Consider the following 12,589-nt stretch of genomic DNA (forward strand, 5'->3'; position numbering starts at 1 on the left):
GGCATGAGTTTGTGTGAACTCCGGGATTTGGTGATGGACAGGGAGGCTTGGCGTGCTGCGATTCATGGGGTCACAATAAGTCGGACATGACTGAGCGACTGAACTGAACTGAGGGCTAGTTCTCTGGTAGTCCAGAGTCTTGGAGTTAGTGTTCCCACTCCAAAGGCTCAGGGCTTGATCTCTGGTCAGGAATGAAGATTCCATAAGTGTTTTGTTACAGCATTAAGTGAGATTAAAACAAATATTCATAAACCAAAGACGAACCCAGACAAATGGCAGTACAAAATCTGGCAAATAATAATTTAAAGAATGAAATATACACATAAATATATATACCCATGAGCAAAGTCAAAACAGTCCAACAGAAATAAAGTACGATAGATTGACCCAGTAAACAAAGGAAACTAAAAATTATATCTACCTGAACCAAAGTAACTGAATCACAAACTGGAAGACAAAACTAAAGCATGATTCCAATTTGGGAATAACGCTGTGAAAATAATATTAACAAATATATTGAGAGGAAAGAAAGAAAGAAAAGAAAGATAGAAAGAATAGATATACAAAGTTTAATAGAGGTAGTTGAAGAAGGTTTATATACATCAAATTTTAACTACAAGGGGAGAAGAACAAGGGGAAAAGCAAAGGAATAAATGTAGTAAAAATAATAGGTTTAAAAATTAAAATTAAAAAAAGAGAAAAGAAAGAGAAAAAAGGAAACTCCCCAGAACCCAACGTAGAGGCAGGGTTTATAAGAGTAATAAAAATGTGACTGAGAGAAAAATGAAAAAAAGGCTCAGAAGTTAATTAAATTTCATAGTGCCATTAAAATCGACAGCTACAACAGAGGGGGATAAAAAGGAGAAAAAAGAAAAATCCTAAAGAATCTACAGAACAAGTCAAAACGTAAGAATAATAAATGTTTTTCTTGAGTCACTGCTGTCAGAGTCCTTTCCCTCGCTGGGAGTCACAGTCCACCTCACCTCCCTAGGATGTCCTCCAAAACTGTGCTGTTCTCTGGACCTGTTGTGGGGGCAGCTCAAATTCTAATCTGGTCCTATTCCTATATTTTCTTGCCTCCAATATCCACAGCTATCAGAACTAGTGCGTTTTCTTTTGTGGGAGCTCTCAATGACCTTTTATATATTCCATAGACACACAGTCTGCCTAGTTGATCGTGTGGATTTAATCTGCAGCTTATACAGCTGGTGGAAAGGTTTTGAGTCTTCTCCCTTAGTCGCACTGCCCCTGGGTTTCAATTGTGGTTTTATTTCCACCTCTGCCTGTGGGTCGTCCACTGGGGTTTGCTCCTGAGGCTGCCCTGGAGGACTTGGGTTTGCCCCTGGGGGGGGCAGGTGTGGAGGTGGTGCAGCTGCCTGGGTCTCAGGGGTTCTGGCAGCACCAGGTACTCAGGGGAATTGGAGGCTAGAGCAGCAGGAAATGTAGTGCTCTAGAAGGGTATGGCAGCCAGTATTGGCCGATATGCTGCAGTATTCTTGCCTGGAGAACCCGCCTCCCTGACAGAGAAGCCTGATAGTCCATAGAGTTGCAAAGAGTCGGACACTACCGAAGTGACCCTGTGTGCATAGACACAAGACTTGTTTTGCCTGTGGCAGCTCTACCCCAGTGAGAATTGAGCAGTATGGTGGCGCAGCTGCTTGGCTTGTGGGGACCTTGGCGGCACCAAGTGTGCAGGGATACAGACTGCCTCTGCCGTAGGAGTTATGGCCCTATCAGAGTCTTTTTTCAAGCCTCTTGTAGCTGGCAATCAGAAGGCCTCTTGACCGGTCTTTCTCCGTAGCTCCGCTCATTCAGGCCCTTAGAGGGCTCCCTTGCCTGGGATCTTTCTCTGTTGTTCAGTGTGTCAGGCACATAGAGGGCCCCCCCCCCGGCTGGAGTCCTACTCTATAGTTCAGTGCCTCAGGTGTTTGATGGGCCAGTCTCTCTATTGTTCAGCTGTCAGTGCTGGCGTGTGGGGAGAGAGAGGCTATGGTGATGGCTCCACCCCCTACACGTGACTCAGCAGTATCACCTTGCTTCCATGGCTGACCAGCTTTCCTCCACAGGCATTTCCCACCACAGTCTCCTCCCTCACATCCCCTCGGTCTGTCTCTCTGCAGTCAACAGCAGCCCACCCTGAGATTGCGCCATAATCCCTAAACTCCAGCTCCCAGCTGTTGCACCTTCCAGGGGATCTACATCTCTGTATGTACGGCTGTGGCAAGGACTGTCTGATTCTCATTCCATTTAGGCTGCCACACATCAGCTATTTCACTCTCAGCCTTAGATGTTTCTTCTCTGACTCAGACAGTTGCCCCAGTGTGGGGATCCAACCCCTGCTTCAGTTCCCCCACCCTCTGAGGGCAGGTCCAGTCCTATTAACACTCCTGATTTTCCCCCTAGTTCCTTCATCCTACTGAGTTTTGCGTGTGTCTGTATATTCTTTTCTGCTGGTCAGGTACTCCTCTCTGCTCTCAGCTGGTGTTCTGCATGCACTTTTATGTCTGAAGGTGTATCCTGATGTATCCGTGGAGAGAGATGTACTCCACATCCATCTACTCTTCCACCCTCTTGTTCTCCCCTATACAAATGCTTTTTGAATGTGTATTATGGGCCAGAAACTGTACTAGCCTTTGGGGAAACAAACAGACGCACAAATAACAATCACAACAACATATGTGTATATATCTCATTGTTTCTTTCTTCAAGATGAAAGTGAAAAGTGAAAATGAAGCCGCTCAGTCGTGTCCGACTCTTTGCAACCCCATGGACTATAGCCCACCAGGCTTCTCCATCCATGGAATTTTCCAAGCAAGAGTACTGGAGTGGGTTGCCATAGAGATGGTATAATTCCAGTATACTATGGTAAATATGTACCCAATAGATGCAGTTCCACATCCATTTAGATAGGTATTCATCTATGAAGCATACTTAGAAAACCCAAGGGTTGGCTGGAAATTTCTTGGAAGAAAATTAAAGCTTGCATGGGGCTTTGAAGTGTGAGGAAAGATGAGAAGGGCATTTCAGCAGAGAGAGTAGAATGTGCAGGTGCATGGAAGCATGAATGGCCAGATGGCCTCAGTGCAGCATTAAGTGCAAGGAGAGTGCAGGAGATGAGGCTGAATGAGACACGTGGCAGCCAGGTAATGGAAGAACTTTTTTTTTTTTTTTGTCATTTTTAAGACACTTGGATCTTTATTGTGGAGCAGGGAGACAATTAAGGTTTGAGATAAGGAGTAATGTGGTCAGATTTCCTTACTAAAGTGGGGCTTTGGGAGGCACCTTTGCAGGCCATAAATAGTGAATAGTGAAGTTGGTAATGAAATAATGAAGAACATGAGTTTGTAGGCTAGATGAGTACTGGTGAAGATTTGAGACTAGATAGTGACGATGAGTGGTGTCAGAAGAAAGGATATGAAGCCTATTTAGTGAAAATGGGAAGGTGAAAGGCAGGGAAGGGTGGTTCCCAAGATGGACAGTATGATTAACTAATGTTGGAAAACAAAAAGAGGAACAGGCTTTTTTTGCGCCCCCCCTTTTTTGTTAGCGAAGAAAAGGGAGACGATGAGTTTTGTTTTGGAAATACTGAGTTTAAGGTATCATGGAGTGAGTGATCAGCAGGATATGAGAGTCTAGACCTCAGGGGAAAAGTCAGAGCTAAAGATAAAGGTTTGAGATTGATTAACATAAATCTTCTGGCAAATAAAGAAGGTGGTATAGCAATTGACAGGAGAAACAAGACATTATGGATAAATGGGAAGGCTAGGACATACATTTTGAGAGATTAATTATGCCACTGGAATTTGAAGTCTTTGAGGAATGGAGTTCTGTCTCCTTAATTTTTATATGCTCAGCATCTGTCATAGTGCTTGATATCCAGTAGGCACTTGATGAAGGTTTGTTGCATGAGTCAAACTTTTTTACCATTGCCCAGTCTCTAAACACAACTAAAACTACGTCCAGATTCCAGTGGAAGTCTTGCTGATGTTGTCTTCATTTTTTGTTTATTAATTATTTTTAAATTTTACTTTATTTAGTTTGACTGTGCTGGATCTCAGTTGTGGCACAAGGAATCTAGTTCCCTGACCAAGGATGGAACCTGGGTTCCCTGCATTGGGAGCATAGAGTCTTAATTTTTGGATCACCAGGGAAGTCCCGTGTCTTCATTTTTTGATTGCTGAAAACAGCATGTGTATTTACTTTGCGTAATCAAGATCTAGAGGAGAAAGCCTAGATTCAATGATAAAAATGTCTCTAGGAAAGAGAGATACACTGGCAACAAATTTTATAGGTAGCAACTAATTTGATTCCTATGAAATGGAAAGATGATAACTTCTATTGTTAGGAAAAATTTTAGAGTAGAATTGAGTCAAAGAGAATGTAACAGGTGAGGATTCTGAGTGGCCACATCTTTACATGTGATTCTTACCTTAAAAATGTGAATGAGAATATTTGGTAATACATAGTTAACTTTGCTTTTTAATTTTTAGATCATTTATGTGGAATACAAAGACCACAGAGTAATTTTTAATTAATAAAGCTGACAGTTATTTTAAAGTTGAAACATGATCATATGCCTCTAATAACCCAGTTTTAAGTGACTTATTAATGACTCTCTAAATGTTACTTATGATACTTATGATCTTTGAACCTGTTTCCATTTTCGGTTTCTTGATCCTGATTCTGAAGATCAGCTGTGCAAGACATACAGGTGTTAGCACAGCTGGCTTGCTGATGGCAGCTCTGTCCATATAGCTGTCTTGTGTGTCATCATTCATGTTGTTCAGTGTCATTCTGACCTAGCCAAGCTAAAAATGGTACTTCAGCTCAAGAGGGATTTAAAAACCTTGACAAACTAAAGATAAGAGACCACGGAATGTCGTGTCCATGTGCTTACCAGCTTTTAGCTTAAGCACATCTAAATAACTAATTTAGTGTGTATCTGTCTTTACCCTTTGGAATAGTTTGCCCTAGGGAAGAAAATATCTCTGTGTGGAGAACTCAACAATTCATAAATACATCTTTCTGTACTCAAGTATGCGTTTTCTGTTTGTTTAAATAGATCAAGGTCACAGTAATCTATCTGCAAGGAGCAGTCTGTGGTATATAACCTACGCCTCAGATTTATCATCCTGCCTAGTGCCTTTATACGATGTCTGTGATTATATCATCCTATTTTCCAGGTTGATAATTTGATTTGAGGGTTCAGTTTTTCAGATCCTTAATTGGGATGTAGCCCAGCTTGATAATTTGATTCAAGAGATCAGTTTTCTAGTTCCATAATTGGGATGGAACAATAATGTGTGGGGTGGTTGTGGTCGTGGTAGATTTTGGCTTTTTTTTTTCTGGTGACAGCAGAGAGAGTTCTGGCTCTGCTCTGGAGTTGGAGGTTAGGTTAAATAACCTGCAGCAAAAGCAGGCTGGTTTCTCACTTTCTTCTTTTCAAAGGAGGGGTTTCTGCGCTTGCTGCAGTGCCAACAGAGTGCCTGCTTCTGCTGCTTAGGCCAGGGTCTCCATCCCGTGGGAAAGGAGCACAGCAGGAGCTGCTGCACATACCTTGGGACCCTGTAGTCTGGGGATCTTCCAAGTGAGATTACGGCCATTGTATAAGGAAGATTGCTCACAGGTACCTGTCTCTCAGTATGGTAATTGTGTGTGTGTTGAAGGGTCAGGGAGAAAATACATGAATGAATGAAAAATGCGCATAGGTCCAATGAAACTACTGAGGAAAATCAGGTTGTTTCAATAACAATCTTCATTGCTGACCACAAAACTACTTTTATGACACACATTTTTGCTAAGCCTGCCAGACAAGGGACAAAGAGAAGGAAAAATAAAATGGTGTTGACTTTTAGGTAGGGAAATGGAAGGAGTAACAGGATCTTGAGCAATTTGCTCATCTGTTAACTGTCATTGTAGATACTCAGAGGCACTGTTATGTGTTGCTAGGAGCACTGGACACAATTTCCTCATATTAGGGATGGCAGTAGCTCTTTCACAAGGTGGATGGCAGAATGAAGTGTGATAGTGTGGAGAGTACTTTGAAAAGTATGAAGTACTTTGAAAAGTATGAAGTACTTTTGGAAGTGCTAGCAGTATTGTTACTAATAAGAACAGTACTACACTCTATCCATTTCATGAACTAACTAAAGAAAAGGCAAAAGAGGGAAATATCCATTTAGTTATCACTGTCTAACTTATGAATGCCATTTCTGCTGTGATGATGTGCTTTAATCCCTGCTTCTGTCACTGGACACATATCATGTTTTTTGGTTATCCTTGCTTCCCTACTACCTCGTAGAATTTGTGAGTTTGGAATGACGTTCATATTTGATCACATGCTCACTGAGAACCTCCATGTGTATAGGGTCTTTCTGTTGCTAGTGTTATTGCAGAGCATATGGTCCATACTGGTGAATTCCCTTCTCTCTCTCTTTACAAAAGATCTCCATGAAATGAAAAGACACTTGGAAGGAAAGTCATGACCAACCTAGGTAGCATATTCAAAAGCAGAGACATTACTTTGCCAACAAAGGTCCGTCTAGTCAAGGCTGTGGTTTTTCCAGTGGTCATGTATGGATGTGAGAGTTGGATTGTGAAGAAAGCTGAGTGCCGAAGAATTGATGCTTTTGAACTGTGGTGTTGGAGAAGACTCTTGAGAGTCCCTTGGACTGCAAGGAGAGCCAACCAGTCCATTCTAAAGGAGATCAGTCCTGGGTGTTCTTTGGAAGGACTGATGCTGAAGCTGAAACTCCAATACTTTGGCCACCTCATGCAAAGAGTTGACTCATTGGAAAAAATTCTGATGCTGGGAGGGATTGGGGGCAGGAGCAAAAGGGGATGACAGAGGATGAGATGGCTGGATGGCATCACCAACTCGATGGACATGAGTGTGAGTGAACTCCGGGAGTTGGTGATGGACAGGGAGGCCTGGCGTGCTGCAATTCATGGGGTTGCAAAGAGTCGGACACGACTAAGAGACTGAACTGAACTGAACTGACGCCTGTGCTACTTGTTTAACCAAATTTTCTGTAGTTTAGTTATTAGAGTGGTGATCACTTGTGCCAGGAAAGTTAGACCCAGTCAAGTTATCTATCAGACTATGTAAAACTTGAAAAAAGAAGCCAGAAAGTATCTATGAGATTGCGTCCTATATGTTAGTGGTATAAGGTTTACTCACTAGAAATTGTTCATACATTCTCTGGTGAGATGTGGTCACTAAAAAAATTTTTATAGATGGTGAAAAATGTAGTCTTTCTTGCTATGTCTCTGAGGCAGGGGAATGGCCAACATTTTCTGTAGAGGGCCAGATAGTAAATATTTTAGGCTTTGTGGACCATATGGTTTCTGTCTCAACTATTCAACTCTGTCCTCTTAGCTGGAAAGCCCCCAAAGACAATAGCTAAGTGAGTGGGTGTGGCTGTGTTCCAATAAAACTTTATTTACAGTAACAGGCGGTGGTCTGGATTCGGTCCTTGAGCTGTAGTATGCCAACTGCACTCTGCTCTCTAGGGCATAAGATGAAAAAGAATACAGAGGCTGCTCTGGTGTATATGGTGAAAAATAGGATAAAGAGAGAAGGGAAAGTGATGAGGAATCAATGGAAGTGAAAGGAAGTACAGGAGAGGAGGTAGGAAAAAGGAAGGTGGGGAATAGAGGCATAGTAAACTTCCACAGGATGATAAGGGTGGGAGTTGCGGGAAATATTGTTGAGATCTGTATATGACGGGAATCTCCCTGGTAAGGTTTATTTTGAAGTATCGGAGGCCTTAATGGATTGGAACAAATGAAATTTCAGGCAGGCCTGATTATCATTTACTTTTCCCAGGCATTCAAGATTCAGACATTGTATACATCTTCTTACATGTGTTCTAAAGTGTATCTGAGTTTTTCATCAACAACCCTTACTGCTTTTTCCTGGGTATTCTATTGGTAAAAACACAACTAGTATCATATTTCATGAATTTTAAAAAATAGCTGGAACATTGGGTGCCAAAGTCTTTATAGTTGTGTGTGATAAAAGATGCAGGTTCTTATTTTAGGAATTGAATGTTTTTCTAAAAATGACTAGTTTAATTTTATAGTGGATGTATCTAGCAGAAATAGTTTTTTGAGTGTTAGCAGGAGTACAGAAAATTAGGAAAGATTGGCTTGAGAGAAAAGGTTAATCAGAGGAATAGAAACAGTATAGGATAGAGCTTAAGAATTACTTAAATCTGGAACTAAATTGTTGCAATAAAATAAATATTTCTTAACGGTGTTTTGAACTTGTTAAGTTTCATTTATTTTGTGTTATTTGCCTCTGTTTCTCTTGTTTCTTATGGCACATCTATGAGAAATATCTGCTTTCTGAAAGTAGGTAACAAGAAAGGGAGAAAGTAAACTACATTTTCTAAAAATCAAAATTTTAGTATGGAGTAATATGGGTATGGTTTCCTTTAGTCTTTGTGAAAATATTATAAAATTATACAGTTTTTATAGGAAGTTAGAAAAATGTATACAATTTTGCAATTGAGATTTATACTGTGAAGTTCTTCGAAAAACTTATGTTAAAATGAAGTGTTAGTCATTTTAAAGTAGAAAAATATTATATATATGTTATTCATATCTAGAAATAAACCAGAGTAAAAAGAATATAGAATCTAATTATAGGATGAATAATGATATACTGTAGCAGAATTAAAGGCTGGCTTTTGAAATTATGATTTCCAATTAATTTTAAATTTGAAATTATAATTTAATCCATGGACAGGTGATGGTTGTTTTAATCCTAATTCACACTAAAATCTTTATTTTAAAAGGTGAACCTAATTTTCCTAGTAGGATGAGAAACAGTTTTATTGTTTTAATATTGTTACTTCAAAAATTTTTTTTGACAGTAAAGAAATTTACTTTAAATTCTCATTTTTGAAGGGACCATTTTGTATCCAGCGGGCAGTATTTCCTAAAGAAACCCTGCCTCTGTCTTTTCTGCTCGTAGTCACTTTGTTCTCAGCCTGCATATTCTGTTTTTCTCGTGAACAAATTTAGTGCGGTAAGGTGAAAGTCTTTTTCCTTACTGTTCTGTGCTGAACTGTTCCTTGTTTATCCTTATTCAGACTTGCCTTTTGCATTCTTTCTGAGCCATTCCCCTCTCTCCTTTAGTTTTGCTGTTCATTGCAGTCTTTCTCTCCTGCTCTTTGCTGCACTGTTAGCTTTTCACTAGCCCTAGTGTCACTGTTTTATATTCTTTCAACATGATGCATTCACTCCCTTTATCTATTAAAATAAAAGAATTCCTGGTCAATCCTTTATCAAGACTTAAAAAAAACTTTTTCTTGAAATACTTGGTGAACATTTTAGTGTGCCTATTTTCAAAGTTTTGATTTAATATAAAAGTGGGAAAAAAACCTCGCATATTTTAGTAGAAATATTTGTGAGTTTATTTCTGTTATATATCATGGGCACTGTCTCTTTGTGGCACTGCCAACGTTCAACAGATAATTTATAATTAAATGAGAGTATTAACACATGCATGCTATTCAAATAATGTTGTAATTGTGATGCCCATCGTTAAGTTTAGCAAAACAACTGCATTTTGATTTTTTTCCCTATCGCATACAAATACGAAGAGTTACTTCGTTTGGCAAATTAAATAATGTTGTAGTGAAAATGTTAATTTGACAATAAATCACAGTTTTAAATGCCAGATGCCCCTGCTTAATGTTGTTCAGAAAGTTTATTTAGAGGATATACAATGTGGCTTACTGTTCCTGTATGTCAAGCTTCACAGATGAAATATGATGCCTGATATTAATCGGGTTAAAGGACCTCCAGTGCCTGGAGTGTGTTGTGGATTGTACCTAGGTTGCTCATAGCCGCCCCCCCGCCCCCTGCCCTCCCACCCTTTGCCCATATTAGCAATCTGCTTTTGTACTTTGACATCCAGGATTTCCCTAGTGAATTTTGTCACAGAAAAAAGAGAATCATCAATATCGCAGTTAAACTTGACTTTCAAAGCTAATAGTATCTCATTTGGGGGCTCAAATTTAATAAATTTTCTTTGATTCTGGGTGAGTTTTTAAACATCAAACAATGAATTGGCCAGGGTGCAGTAAAATATTTAGATCTATTGACTGTTGTTCAGAAGGGTAGAAGGCAAAACACTAGTGGTTTGATGTTGATAAATTCTCAGTACCTTAATCCACATTAATGTTTTCTTTTATCTGAGTGCAGATTGGTGACAAAAAAAAAAAAAAGAGCAAGAGAAGGTGTCCATGCATATAGAATATAAAACCTAAAGCAAAGGCATTTGTAAAATGTGATTTATTTTGTTAAGTGAGTTAAAAGCATTTTCATCCTAACTGAAGACTAGAAAGTGTTTGTTACAGATAAATATGCATTCTGTATTGGGGCTCTGGTATGAATATTGTACTCACAATATTATACAAATTGCATTATAGTGTATGTTTTACAGCATATACTTTGACATGCAGTTATTGGCAGAAATTCTTCAGCTCAACTTAAGACGATAAGGATGTTTATAGCCTGGATTAGCACAAACTATGAAAGATGTCGTCATGTGTTTGTGTATGTTTGCTGATTTAAGGAGACCTTATGTTGTATGATAGTTCATTCATAAAGTAAGAAATAATTCAAACAGTTTTACAAGCTACCCAAGTGGAATAGAAAAATGAAGGTGAGGGGTCCTATCATTTATTATTACCAAGTTATATACGAAGTTGCTAAGATAAAACTAGAGATATAAATACAGGTATTTCAACAATGATGATTCTCCCCATTCTTGACCTTTACTACCTCGTAAAAACTCATTTTGTCCTGTGACTTTAAGCTAGTTGTATACTATTTATCAAAGACACAATGTCAAAGAGATAAAATTTTAAAACCTGTTCAGGCATAAGAAAAGTTAGGAAATATGCTTACATATGAAAACTCTTATCATTAAACTATGTGATTAAAGATGAGAGCCTACTGATCTTAAAATTAAACTGTGGAATTTTTGAGGCTTTTACGAAATTTGGAAATTAAAAATGAAAATACTTGTTTCTAAACATTTTCTTTTATTCATATTATATAGTGAGTATTTCTCATTTGTCCAGAAGGTGGCAGTGTAATATCAACTGCATGTGATGCAGAGACTAGCTTGCGAATTGGTATTTTTCCCATATCAGATCTGTGATGTGTTTGTATTGTTACCTTTCTGAACACTTCAAGTATAGTACAAACACTACTGATTTTATCCATTATCTTATTTAGAAGTCATATGACCAAGTTGGTTTATATGTATTTAATCATTAAGATTCACATTTAATAAGAGTAAAGAGGGCAAACAAACCTCTTGCTAGTGTATTTTTAAGTCTCCTTGTGTTGAACATATTTGTTTTTATCCTAGAGTACATACTGAACTTGTCTTGTCGAAGACTAGTGCCTAATAACTATCTCGTTTAATATATACCCATTAATACTGGTTAAATTACATATGTTATTAAGAGAGTGTGAATAAGTAAGAGATTGCTATTTATTTTTGATTCGTGTGGGCTTGTTTTTCCTTGTTTCCTTTTTCTTTTGAGGGTGGAACAGTGAAAAAATAATTCGAAACCTCTTGATCAGAAGAGCTCCAGCGACTCTTCTTCCCTCTGCTCATTTCAAGCAGGAGGATGCTTTTTCTTCTTAACATTCTCCCCCAGCACTCTGAATTAGAGATTTATTTGCAACGAAAAATCAATTAGTCCTAAATTTATTCATGGATTTCAGGTCTAGCGATCAATGCAAGTCCACTCAGTGGGCTCAAGGGGACCCAGTTCATCCCAGTTAATGTGTCTGAAGGGGAATTACCATTGATGCTATTTTTTTCCCTTTAGGTCAGAGATCAGATCTCGCTGTCACGGACTGCGGCAAGTAGGAATGACTTCACCCTGCAGCTACCCAGACTGCACCTGGAGACCTTTGCAATGGAGGGGCTCAAGGGCGGGCCAGAGGTTGTAGCGTGCCAGGTTAGAGTCTAAATAACATTGTTTGCTACTGACACATGTAGAAAAATAAATTGCACTTACTGGGGAGAATGGAAGAAGCCTCAAAGTCTTGTGACTAACTTAAAGGAGATGCAAATAATTTGTCCTCATTTTTCTTCTGTCATGTAACACTATGTTTCACAAGTAATTGTATTTTTTTCTTTAGAGCCTAGAACTAGCCCCTTAAATAATCCAGAAAAGTATTTTTTACCAAGGAAAAAATATATGTTTCATAGCTCAGTACAGTATTAAAAGAACATTCTTTCTGGGCAGCAGATGAAAATAAGACACTAAGCTGTTATCTCTTCAAGCTTATCTGAATTTGTAGCTCTAACTCTTTTAAAATAAATCACTTTAGATAAAATTATCAGGAGAGATATTTGACATTTTTCAATGTTAATTGCAAAATATATCCAATATTCTTAGGTGGTAATTTCAACAAATCTAGAACCTAGCTCTTCTTTGCATGAAGAGTATTTTATACTTTAATGATTAGTTTTAATAAACATTGTAATTAATATGTGCCAAAGGAGTTATTTCATTTATAAAACTCAAAGCACAAAATCATAAATAACTTT

At 38.5% G+C, this 12,589-nt stretch overlaps 1 protein-coding gene across 6 annotated transcripts in view; it reads left to right on the plus strand.

The window, feature by feature from the left end:
• CCDC171 (coiled-coil domain containing 171) overlaps positions 1-12,589 on the plus strand; it is a 345,827-nt gene that overhangs the window by 234,456 nt on the left and 98,782 nt on the right. For 5 of the 6 annotated variants that reach the window (XR_011254379.1, XM_069576620.1, XM_069576618.1 and 2 more), the window contains one exon: positions 11,862-11,993. The exons of the other annotated variant lie outside the window; for it this stretch is intronic. Coding sequence is in view for 4 of the 5 variants with exons in the window: in XM_069576620.1 (XP_069432721.1) it covers positions 11,862-11,993 (132 nt within the window). In the remaining variant the exon portion in view is untranslated. The remainder of the gene's footprint in view (positions 1-11,861; positions 11,994-12,589) is intronic. 6 annotated transcript variants of the gene reach the window in all.

Source organism: Ovis canadensis, chromosome 2, assembly GCF_042477335.2.
Source record: "Ovis canadensis isolate MfBH-ARS-UI-01 breed Bighorn chromosome 2, ARS-UI_OviCan_v2, whole genome shotgun sequence".
NCBI lineage: Eukaryota > Metazoa > Chordata > Mammalia > Artiodactyla > Bovidae > Ovis > Ovis canadensis.